Source organism: Gigantopelta aegis, chromosome 9 (genome assembly GCF_016097555.1).
Source record: "Gigantopelta aegis isolate Gae_Host chromosome 9, Gae_host_genome, whole genome shotgun sequence".
Taxonomy (NCBI): domain Eukaryota; kingdom Metazoa; phylum Mollusca; class Gastropoda; order Neomphalida; family Peltospiridae; genus Gigantopelta; species Gigantopelta aegis.
The window spans coordinates 23,419,944-23,433,361 of record NC_054707.1 but is presented as its reverse complement, the minus strand read 5'-3'; the positions used below and the strand labels follow the sequence as shown (position 1 = coordinate 23,433,361).

The following is a 13,418-nucleotide window of genomic DNA, read 5'->3' as shown; positions in this document are numbered from 1 at the left end:
GGTTTAGATGCGGTGTTTGGTTTCTAGAATTTGTAGTCATGGAGGTGTACTAAATGACTGCAACAGTGGTAATCAATGTCATTAAAATGTACACACACACACACACCCTCCAATACATTGTACATAGATATACATGCATATGAATTAGTTTTAAAGTCACAATGTCATAGAAATATTTTGTCACAAACTTGTAAACATTATTCGAGTCTTGTTTGGTGCTTTCTTCAGTTCTGACAATATGTGTAGATCATAATTATGGAAATGAATTCTGCTATTAATAGCATTCCGTTGAAACACATGGCCATAACTACATATAGATATTTTTTTTAGTTCATGATTAATTAATCAATATACTCAAGTGGTGGAGTTAAACAATGCATACTTCTTTTTGTCATCAGCATGTAGAATTCATTAGTGCTCTTTTTTGTGTAGATGGAGAAAATCGTAAAATACTTTGCCATATTCTTCTCCAACAACCACCTCCTCCCTCAATCCCCATCCCCTCGTTATTTAGCTCTACACGTATGTACAACCCTGTTATAGATTTTAATTTGAAAAAAATTCCCAGAAACGTATTGTATTTTTAGAGCAAAAGTTGCCATACTTTTATTATTATTTAGTTTGTACCTGGACACTATTTCTTTTAGAAGCTCAAGTATTTTTCACTTTTAATGTAAAAATATTGTATTACAATTTTATCTTTACGATGTAAATTCTAGAAAGACAATACACTTGTGTTTTTTGTACATGCTTACACAAGTTTATCTTACTACATTTTCATATGACAAGGATGTCCCAAACAAGAAGATTAAAACCGAATAATGTAGATAAAATACACTGAAATTACACTATCAAAAGTATTCCTATACATTATTCTGTGAATTCATCACGGGACCATTTCAGTGCTGTGGGAAAATGTGTGTAATACATAGCCTTTTGACATTTGGAACCACCTCCCAAATTAACAGTCAGAGACACCTTTGAATACAAACCTTCTGGTACAGATTTGATTGACAAATTCCTTGCCTAGTTAAATACTATACTTAAATAAAAATTACATGCTATTAAGGTATCAATGTCCAAACTGCTGTAACTGCTATGTGGCTAAGTATCCCTAAAACTCGTGTGCACTCCATACCATGACTATTGCTCACCCTTTAAAATACACAACAGCCAAATCAATCAATTAAAAAACATAAATACAAGAAGCAAAAAGGAACAGACAGAAACCAATTTTAAGCCTCTTGTACCAGACCGCCACAAACACCGATGACAAACATATACAAGACGGGAAAACCTCAGAATTAAATGCTTTTCTTTACAGCGTTTCACGGCGTTCATTATATTCCTCCTGGCTTCATCGGGAAGCCATTAGATTATCACGAGGACGTCTAATTACGAGAAACAGATGCTGGGTGGAGACAAAGAGGGCGGGCCCCTACCATCTGGCCCCGTCGACTTTCCTCAAGTCTCCCAACTTTTGTCGGCAAGCCACAAGGGCCGGGGGTTATCAGCAGCACGATGCATTGTCCCGGGATTACAGAAGAGCCCATCAAAGGTGGAAGAGTAAGGGCTCAATTGTCCCCCTTGCTCTTGGAGCCAACAAAAGGCGGATGCTTCAGAAGTGTAATTTGTATTGAGAACTAAGGGTCTTTTGCTTATAATGGAAGGAAACTACATTGTGTTTACCAGCACTCGAAACGTATAAATTGTAGTGCTCACACAAATTGTTGCGGTCATTGCCAGGAATGGGATGGTGTGCTCTCGCCACTCGAAACATGCAATTTGTTGTTAGCCGATAGTGTTCGGCAAAGTCAAGTGCCTTGTGCATACCGTCGCTAAACAAACTAAGTTGTTTGTTAGGCGGTAAAAAAAAAGGTGTATAGCCTCTTAATAATACATTGTGGTCGTCTCCTCAAACAAATTAAGATGTTTGTCAAGGAAAAAAGGTCTGTTGACTCCTAATAATATCTCTCCTCTTAACAAACCAGGACGAATGTTCAGGGGGAAAAAAGCTATTGTTGTTTTAATATTATTATCTGCCCTTCTGTTCAATTATAACCATTATTTGACGCTCTCCATATGGTAGTCATTTTATTGCATGACTTCTCTACGTAGAGATGATTAAATCAGATATGACAATCAAGTGGAACAAAAAAGAAGAAGCAGAAAACCTCATAGGGTCTTGAAACATAGGGGTTATTGTTTTCTTGTCATCATAGAATAGGATAGGAACATTCAGTTGGCAATAAAATCAGGAAAACATGATTTTTTTTTCATCCATTAAATGAACACAAATACTTATTCAACAACTCTAACATTTTTCCCATACTGTCTAATGTAGCAGAACTAAACTTTATTAAGAAGCCCACTGTCTTAATAACCCCTGCTTTAATGTTCCCTCGAGTGGCTGCTTAATTCAGGTTTGGTTGTATGGGCATTAACAATTCAAAAAATTAATTTATCACATTTTCTACCATCTCAAAAATTTAAATAAGATGAATTTTAAATTACTAGTGAATTATTCTGAGCCCCGTTTCACAAACTGATTTTACCCAATAGTTAACTGCAATGACTGAATTTAGTGTAAGTAAGTATATACCTATTAATTTGTTGTGTAATTACAATTAACCGGTACTTCTCTTGTTCTCGGTCTTGTACCAAGTTCACCGAATAATGGTGTTGTCTGTCTAATTTAATACAGAAGCCGAATGGAAGCCAATGTTAACACACGTTATAAATCTGTTACGTTCCTCGTACACATGGATGAATTATTCAAAAGATTTTTAAAGGGTCTTGACTGTGTGAATTCAGTGAAGCAGAAAAATAATGAGTCATTACGTTAACTGTTTCACTTTTGGTCCAAGACGTCTGTCTTCGAGTGGTGACATCTATTAAACATTTATGGAACATAATAAATTTCCAATAAAAGTTAAAGAACTTTAGCTTGTAGAATTTGAAAAAAAACTTTTTGCAATACTGAGGAAAAATGAGGGATGGATGTGTGAAATATTTGTAGGTTAAAATATCTATTCTGGTTCGCTTCTTATGACTGCACTCCACCAAAATATGACATACCGTCAGTTTAATAAATTATGGTGGTCACATGACAATCGACTTACATATACTAAAAGATGAAGGTTTTTAAGGCTTATGTGACTTGAAATAAACACTGTGAGTACGTTTCTCTTAGGTTAATTTTGCTACCATCTTGGCCAAATCTGGCAAAAAAATTTTTTAATTCAATGTAAAATAAAATATTAAAAATGAAAATTAACAGTGGATCTAAGTGACGTCGACTTACCCGACTACGGACACTAAAGACGTGACAGTAATGTTTCTCCGTTTCCCGGTCCTTCGTGATGTAGGCGAAGAAGTTGAGATGTTCGGCATCCTGACAGGCACAGAATATGTTGGCAATCTCGTGGTCGCATATCACCCTCTAAAACATAGCAAACACAGAATCATACTTACACGTATCTTCATTACTGGTAGTGATAGTCACGTTATACAGGGATATAAAACATATATAATAAAACATACATGACGGATGGATGGATGGGCTTGGGTGTGATTTGGATGGTTGGGTGGGTGGGTGGGTTTATGGATGGATGGATGGATGGATGCATGGATGGATGGATGGATGGATGGATGGATGGATGGATGGATGGATGGATGGATGGATGGATGGATGGATGGATGGATGGATGGATGGATGGATGGATGGATGAATGAAACTTTAATGCATGAATAGAATTTTCTGGATGAATGGATTAATGGCTGGATGGACAGATGAACAGATGGATGGTTGGAGATGGTTGCTGAGATAGATTTTGAAGGTGGATGGATGGATATATATCCAGATGGATAGAACAGTTTGAATGGATGGAATGGGATGGGATGGGATGGAATGGGATGGGATGGGATGGGATGGGATGGGATGGAATTGTTGGATGCATGGCTGGATAAATAGACATTCAAGTGTATGGATCAGTTTGGATGGATGGATGGATGGATGGATGGATGGATATGGATGGATGGATGGATGGATGGATGGATGGGCTTGGATGTGATTTGGATGGTTGGGTGGGTGGGTTTATGGATGGATGGATGGATGGATGGATGAAACTTTAATGCATGAATAGAATTTTCTGGATGAATGGATTAATGGCTGGATCGACAGATGAACAGATGGATGGTTGGAGATGGTTGATGAGATAGATTTTGAAGGTGGATGGATGGATATATATCCAGATGGATAGAACAGTTTGAATGGATGGGATGGGATGGGATGGGATGGGATGGGATGGGATGGGATGGGATGGGATGGGATGGGATGGAATGGGATGGGATGGGATGGGATGGAATTGTTGGATGCATGGCTGGAAGAATAGATATTCAAGTGTATGGATCAGTTTGGATGGATGGATGGATGGATGGATATGGATGGATGGATGGATGGATGGATATGGATGGATGGACGGATGAATGGACGGATGGACGGATGAAGAATAGGTGTGTCCAGATAAAAAAAGATTACCTTTGATTTGGCATCAATGAACTTGACTCCCTTGTAGGAAATTGAAAGCATAATGGTAGGTATCTTGGCTATCACATCAGATGATTTCTGAAAATATTCAAGAAGAACAATGCTAGACTAGTGCAATGAAATCAAGTGTTTTGAAGGTGAAAAGAGTACAGTTTGAACATTTGTGAAATTATTGAAAAACATTTTCTAAAAATAATGAAAAATGGAGGTGGGGTTGGGTGGGTTTTTTTTGTGTGGACAGTGTGGATCTTCAACAAGAACAAAAATGTATCTTTTCGATTAAACAGAATCTAAAGTGGCATTTTTCCGTGTGTACAGACACCCAATACATATGTACAAATAAACAACTTCTGTTACACATGACAAACAATTTCTCACATACAAACAATATCAAGACCCTTAAAACAGTCAAATTTTCTTAGTTTCTATTAACCCCCTCATTCCCCCCACCAACCCTACAAAAACAAAAATCCCACCATTCTATGAGCTATTCATCAGCCTTCAAAGTGTTTCTTCAACATTGTCTTTTTTAAGTGAAAACTAATCAAGGGGAAGGAATTAGCGCAGCTCGGCCGATGAGTTGCCGCACATTTCATCTGGGCTGTCAAGTAAAGTTTGCCGATATCGCAGCTTGTTCAGCTGACTGAGCACATATCTCGCCTTTTGACTGCAATATGGCCGTCTTGGCCACCAATACAGCAACTGGGGCCCGGCCCAAGACATGGCGGTCGAACTGATAAGACATTTGTCGAGGAAAGTATTTAGAATTTAGTTGACAGGCAGATGCATTATTTCCCCTGAATGAGTAATGATGGTGATTGGCTTCCCATTATGAGTGAAAAGGTTGAAGAGTTGGCTCATTTCAACCAATATGTCCAGGTGGTGTTGGTCATGATGGTGCTCACACGGTTTGGGAGGGATTTTGGCAGATCTGAATGAATAATATTGGCCCCCTTAAAGGCGCAGATCCTAGTATGAGCCCGTGAAAATGGACACTAAGTTTGGTTGACTCCATTGCGAGAGCAATAGTTTTGTTCATGCATCACTCGCGTGGGTATAGTTTCGCGTGACTCGTTTTTCATTCGCGCATTGAATTTGTGGCATCATTTGAATGGTCGTAGTGGGTTGCCTGAGTTTATTTTTGCGAAACCCATAAATGGTTTATGCAAATTTTCAATTCTCGGAGGCCTGGACTCCATAACCGTTACTTTTCAGAGGTACGTACATTTTTAGATTATGAAAAAAGTATTTCAAGGTATTATTTGACCCATGATTACCAGGAACACTTCTGATATACGAAAACGGATATCCTAAACAATAAAATGGAAGTAACTTCTAATTTAAATTATCAAAACCGACTCTTAAAAGTGAAAAGTATGTCATAGCATTTAAAACCTTGCGTCTGTTACTTTAGTGACAAGGCATTCTTTGTTATGTACATATATATCTAAGTAATCTTGTATCTGATTAAAATGTCTATAAGTCTCAATTATATGCCTAAAGATTTTTATTTACTTAATGTCTTATACTTGTTTTTAAAAAATGTGTTAAAATGACACACTAGTTTTTAAACACTACAACATATTTTTCAACTACATGTATTAGAGCAGTTTTATTGGTCCTATCAGTTACGACAGAATGTAGATACAGAAATCAATGGATCACAATATTAATGCAAAAAATGTCAGCTGGTGTTATTCACATTAAAGGGACAGACCCTAGTTTCAACACGCGAAAATTAACACTAATTTTAGTTAAAGGGACAGACCCTAGTTTCAACACCCGAAAATTAACACTAATTTTAGTTAAAGGGACAAACCCTAGTTTCAACACGTGAAAATTAACACTAATTTTAGTTAAAGGGACAGACCCTAGTTTCAACACGTGAAAATTAACACTAATTTTAGTTAAAGGGACAGACCCTAGTTTCAACCCGCGAAAATTAACACTAATTTTAGTTAAAGGGACAGACCCTAGTTTCAACCCGCGAAAATTAACACTAATTTTAGTTAAAGGGACAGACCCTAGTTTCAACCCGCGAAAATTAACACTAAGTTTAGTTAAAGGGACAGACCCTAGTTTCAACACGTGAAAATTAACACTAATTTTAGTTAAAGGGACAGACCCTAGTTTCAACACGCGAAAATTAACACTAAGTTTAGTTAACCTACAAACCTGTAACACATTTGGATAAAGTTACAATTGAGTAAAACATGAGTCTGTTACTTTAAAATGGTGAAATACACTCTTAAACAGACTAAAACTCGACTCCATAAATGTTACTTCTCAGACGCACGTGCATTTTAAAAAATATAAGAAATGCATTTTGTGATATTAAAAACACCAGGATGAGCAAAAACACTTCGAATGTACGGAAATAGATAATCTAAACAATAAAATCCTTGTAAAGTATGATTTCAGCTATCAAAAAAGGCTCTAATAGTAAAAAATATGCTTTAGTGTTTAAACACTAGGGCATGTCCCTTTAACAAATGGACACATTTATTTAAAACTGTCCTCTATATCACAGGCCATTCACATGCTAGTTACTGATATAAAACACAATTCTGGGTATGTATCAGTTTAATTACTGAATCAACGGTCCAGCTAGCTGTTAGCCATGTGTGACGGAGGCTGTGTCTTTCATTTCTCTCGTCACAAGCTGACACGGACCCGCCATGCACACACCGGGACCCGCCATGCACACACCGATGGTTTTCAATGTACTAATTCACTGGTTGTTTTTTTAATTCACTGGTTGTTTTTTTTTGCTCAGATTGGAAGCAATGTACATACAACTTTATTAACTGTCAACTGAACTGCTGTTGTGCTTGCACCTCATATTTAAGGAACACAAATTAAAGTGAGAAACCCTAGTTTTTAAAACGCCGTAAGGCATATGTTTTACTACTAGAGCCATTGTTTAATAACTAAAATCATACTTTACTTAGATTTTATTTTATTGTTTTGGTTATTAATTTTTGTACATCCAAAGTGTTTCTGGTCATTGTGGTGTTTTTATATCACAAAATACATTTTTCATAATTTTAAAAATGCACGTACATCTGAGAAGTAACAGTTATGAAGTCGCGTTTTAGTATATTTTAAAGGATATTTCCCCATTTCAAATTCCAGACTCTTGTTTCTCTCTGTTATAACTGTATCTAAATGTGTTACAGGTTTGTAGATTAACTAAACTTAGTGTCCATTTTTACGGGTTGAAACTAGGGTCTGCTACTTTAATAATTCAAGGGAGGCCATTTGCATTAATTTAATGTAACATTTTAATCTGACCACCATCACTCGCATTAATTTGGGGATGTGTTAGTTTTATGACCTACAGTACTGATACTGACCCAGACTTAACAGTAACATACACAAACATTCAAATATAGTTTAGTGTTTAAAAACTAGGGTATGTCCCTGTAACAAATGGACACATTAATTCACAAGTTTCCTCTGTATCACAGGTCATTCACATGCTAGTTACTGTTATAAAACACAACATACACAAACATTCAAATATCAAGAGAAATGAAGAGAGATATGCAAACTATGATCCAATGAAATACAGTTAAATCCTGTTGGCTTGAACCCTGCTGGTGCTCGAGAAAGTGTTCGACACATCGGGTAGTTCGATCTAACCATTCGTCCAAAATCGTTAAAGTGTAACTCGGGATTTTTGTTTTTGGTTCGAGCGTTGCGGTGTATTCAACCCTTCTGAGTTCGACCCAATGAGATTCTACTGTATACTGGTCATCAGATATTTATACAGTTATGTTATCTGCCATTAGGTTAACACATAAGAAAAACACTGTCGTTCTTGATATAGAATAAATAAAATTTTATTATTAAGTGTTAATTTGAACATATATGAGAAAAAAGCTAACTTTTTGTTTATATTAAATTATGCGGAACAACAGACTTTATCACATGAATACTTGTATATCATCATATCTGTGAAAAAGAGCAGTGGCGTAGGAAGATGCCAAAAAGTGTGGGGTGGGGGGCGTGCCCCACATTTTTATATTTACACTATTATAAAGCAAATATAAAGCAAAATATTTGAAGTGTGGGGGGGGTCATATGCCCCCCTTGAACCCCACCCCACCCCCAGCTTCCTACACCAGTGAAGAGTACAGATGGGCATGACATTACTCACAGAAAATGTGGAATTTCACTGTAGTACCTGTTCTGGTACATGTTTACTTGAAATGACTTGATACTGTAATATTATCGACATTAGTATTAGCTGTGACCCTGTTCATGACGTCACACGAGGGAGCCTCGTTGTCAAGGTCTTGGCACCCAGCGTTATGAAATAAAAGATGTCGAATTCATATGCCGTGATGATCTGTTTAAATGCACAAGCCTTAACAAAACCGATGCTACATAAAGCATGACAGATACTACGGTACATTAGCGCATTTCATTTATTACATCAAATGCAAAGCATGTTTCTATTAGTTGTCTCATTATTTTATTTTAGTAATTGAAGTGATAAATTAACTATATTTTAATTGTTTGAAATACTGGTTGCATTTTCGTTTTATTTATGGTGATAAGGGGATGAGATAGGGTGGATGGGGGTGGGCTTATTTATGAACAAGGGCCTAATTTCTTAAATGCCGTAAATAGCACTGGGGCTTATTAAAAGACATGGGCTAATTTCCAGTCAAACACGGTACATAAATCTGTACATGCTGACTCTTTGAAAATAAAGGCAACTTCCATCATTATTCCATGCTTAGGATTCCAGTCACTAAAGATATTTTTGTTATCACCAATGACTATCAAACAATGCCCCCAAAATATTTTTCAATTTTCCCCTCATCCATATCTCTTTCTGTTTTTTGTTTTGTAGATGCAGAAGTCACCTATACATGTGAAGATTTTTGCAGATTATTAAAAAAAACCTTGATTATTGAGATAAAACAAAGACCCATTCTCTTTAGGTAATAAATTCCTCACTTCTTTAATTGATTCTGGATTGGTCCATAACCCCTGCTCATCCTTGAAACCCCCAAACAAATTAATATTCTGTCACCAAGTGGGCCCGTGTGGGTGACATAAACTAGTGTGCATGAGTGAACAAGTAATATATTCCCGGAATCATCTTTCACTCAGAGCTTTCTCTCATTTCCTCGACGGCATCGCCCACGAGTCAAAGGCGCTAAACAACTGGAATTAATCAATGGCTGGACATTTGAAAATTGTTTAATCGATCACAAAAAGAGCATAAAGCCTTGTACAGCACAAGCAAGGAATTGCATCATTTGTGATGAATTGATAAATCCACTGAATGATTAGGTTATCGGCACGAAAAATACAGGGAGCGTTTAATCAGGCGTGTCCCGTTCTTGACAGGTGCATCCATTATGCCAAGTCTTTGTAACAGCCGGGTCATGTTTATGTACTCTTAGTAATTTCATTTCACGGTGCTGCCAAAGTTGTACACAAAAAAAAAAACCAAGTCGAGAAAGCCAGTGGACTGACAAAATGGAAGACCAAGCATCATAAAATATTTAATAAGGCATACTGTAATGTTATCGGAATTTTATTAATTTCATTTCATGGTGTGATTCAAACACACAAAGGCCTTACTTGTATGTAAAAGATGTTGATGTTAGCAAATCAGAGGAAATTTAAGTTGGTTACTTAATACCACATCTTTATATATACATGTACACTTTACATTTTTTCAATACAACCAAAATTATATGTACATTATTTTCACATTTTGTTATTACAATCTTGTTTTTAAAAAGTTATAAAGTTGTTATATAAAATTTATGATTAATTTAGTTCTATTTAGGCACACCAAAATAAGTTATTTAAAAATGTAATTAAATTAATTTTAATTGTTTTAACATGCACATAGATGAAAAGCCACAATGAACCAAGTTTTGGTGATCTAGGACTTATAGTTTGTGACAAACATGGTTAAACACAACAGTTGATGACGTTGCCACCATCACTGAAAACTATACAGATACCTGACCTTCAGATATCCTCACGGTGAGACAATTATCAGAAATATAAATGACTTTGGAGAAAAAACCCTGAAAACTTTATAGGGTTTCAGAAAGTAAGAGGTTACTAGATTTAAAAAAATCCTGAAAACTTTACAGGGTTTCAGAAATTAAGGGGTTACTGGATAAAAAAAAAATCCTGAAAACTTTACAGGGATTGGAAAAGTAAGGGGTTACTGGATAAAAAAAATTTAAATCCTGAAAACTTTATAGGGTTTTAAAAAGTTGGGGTTACTGAAACAAAAATCTTTATAGAGTTCTGAAAAGTAAGGGGTTACTGAATAAAAACCCTGAAAACTTTATAGGGTTTTGAAAAGTAGGGGGAATACTGGACAAAACAAATCTTGAAAACATGAAAAGGGTTTTGAACAGTTGGTAAGTTACTAGACAAAAATCCTACAACGTTTACAGGATTTTGAAAAATAGGGTATTATTGGACAAAAATCCTCAAAACTTAATAGAATTTTGTAAAATAGGAGGCTGCTGGTGAACAAATATCCTGAAAAATTTAAAGGGTTTTGGAAAGTAGGAAGTTATTGGGAAAAACAATCTTGAACAACATTACAGGGTTTTGAACAGTAGCAGGTTACGGTAAGCTTTTTATCAATGAAAAAGACAGGAACAGTTTTTGGGTGGTACAAAAAACTGGAGGTCCCTATAGATATACAAGTAAGAAATACTGCACACATAACTGCAAAATAGCATTTTTTTAATTCAAGAGTGAGCTAAATGATCTATATTTCAAACAGATATCATGCAGTCGCATACCACTGACAACACAATTACTAACCAACAAATATAGTGAACAATAGAAACATGCAAGTCTATCATCAAGCCAAAGAATCAACTTCAAAAGGCAAAACATATGGTCATTGTTTTAAAACCACATATTTGTCACTTTCATTATTAGCCTAACATCATTAATTTAATAACTATATTAAACTTGCTATCATGATGGCGTCAAATATATCTTAAGAGTTATAATGTTAGTAACATTATACGTGTATTTCAGATTTTCATAAAATCTTTCTGTTAAAAATTCAGTCATAAACAGTACATGTATGTATAAGAAATATCCACTTTGTAAAATATTTTATCAGCTAGAAGGCTTTAGCAGAATGACACACGGTGCAAGTTATTTAGAATACCTGTGTAAGTCATAATAAAACGAAGACAATAGCACATTTTAAACAAAAATAGTTGGCACTCTGGAAACAGTGTTTTATTGTGAGTGTTTTATATAAAAAAAACCTTAAAAAAAAACAAATGATAGCTTATCCAAAAATATCAGTGTAGCAGAAAATAAACCTTAAAAAACCCAAACATTTTGTAATGTAATAATTATACAAATTATACACAAATGATTTAATAATAATTTTCAATTCTGAACATTTCAGGCAAAAACAATTACAGTTTCTTAACCACTCAAGCCTTCTATTTATTATTTACATTTCGAAGAGCTAACAAATTAAAGCAATTTCTCCATTCACTTTGGGCGAAACCTATAAAAAAATTCCACTTGTATGAAATATCACTCATAAACGTCTAATCAGATTACACACGGCTGACCGACAGTAGCATTTGGAAATGAATTCTTTAATGTTTAATGACAATAAATGTGGCACGGACTGAAATGATCTAGCCAGCAAGCAAATATGTAAGTTAGTGTTTCTCAAACGGAAGTTCCAAATAACTCTGTTTATGACTCTTTTTGTCGCGACGGTACAGTGTTAATTCTGGCCATCTTTACAAATTGCATATATTGCAGAAATGGATCGTAAACTCTATGAGTAAAAGAATGCCCGAACAAAATTAAGCCGCACCGTTTTGGGCCTGATTGGTTTAAAACTCTCATGTGTCATTAACCACGCACTAAGCCGTGTTCGACTCGAGTCTTATAAAGCGCTTTCATTGCCACTGTGGCCACAGTGTAAGAAAAGGATATTCTCTGGACTGCCTTGCGGTTGAGGCAGGTCACATTTTTTATGACCAAATAAATCACGGATATTATTAGTTTTCGTCAAGACATCTCTTGGCGAGTGTAAGGGCAAGAACTATAAAAATATCCCACAGCCAAATCTCAGTTCGTTCCGATATTGTTCATATTATGGGGGAACCAAATTAATTGCAATGGATTTGGCTCTTTCAAAGTTTTCAATAAAATACCAGCAGCCAATTTGGTTCTAACGACAACACTGTGTGGATGACTTTCATCTATGATATTTATTCATGCTGGTCAGACATAAACATGCATCGGAGGCCAGAGATAGACCGACTGGCCTCTGTGGTATGCTGGTTTAAAGTAATGGGGTTCAGCGCTCGTACTATAGTAGGTGCTGTGTTCGTTACTGCTAATCAGTATTAGGGTGAAGGTTTAACCCGGCTCATATCCAGTCTTGTTTCAAGCAGGTCAATAAATGATAATATACACATTCCAAATACAGCAACAAACATTATGTCATCATACATTTAAAACTATACTAAAGGATGCACGTACATGTCGTACAATGACCAAACTACGTGAGAAACTGCATAACATGCATGCAAGTTGGCAATAAAATCCATTTATGCCCTTGCAGAGGATTTTCTCCAAAATTAACCTCTGTATACTGATGACCTGTATTTAAAGGACATTACACTGATTTCTCAGTGATTCTTTGAATTGGAGGAGAATTTTACCATAAACAGATTATAATCGATTTGAAGTGAGTCTCATTCATCTATTAAAACATATTTCACATTCTCATGCCAATCTATTCTATGCTGAAACATAAAACTACATGCATGACTACGACTTTTAAGTTCTCGGAAAGAAATGTTTTATTTAACGACGCACT

The 13,418-nt window shown here is 35.7% G+C and overlaps 1 protein-coding gene across 3 annotated transcripts in view; it reads right to left on the bottom strand.

The window, feature by feature from the left end:
• The window catches only part of LOC121380476 (ankyrin repeat and SAM domain-containing protein 1A-like), a 165,335-nt gene that overhangs the window by 14,795 nt on the left and 137,122 nt on the right, over nt 1-13,418 (bottom strand). For all 3 annotated transcript variants that reach the window (XM_041509293.1, XM_041509296.1, XM_041509294.1), the window contains 2 exons: nt 4,541-4,627; nt 3,305-3,442 (listed from right to left, as the gene is read on the bottom strand). In XM_041509293.1, coding sequence (XP_041365227.1) covers nt 3,305-3,442; nt 4,541-4,627 — 225 coding nt within the window. The remainder of the gene's footprint in view (nt 1-3,304; nt 3,443-4,540; nt 4,628-13,418) is intronic.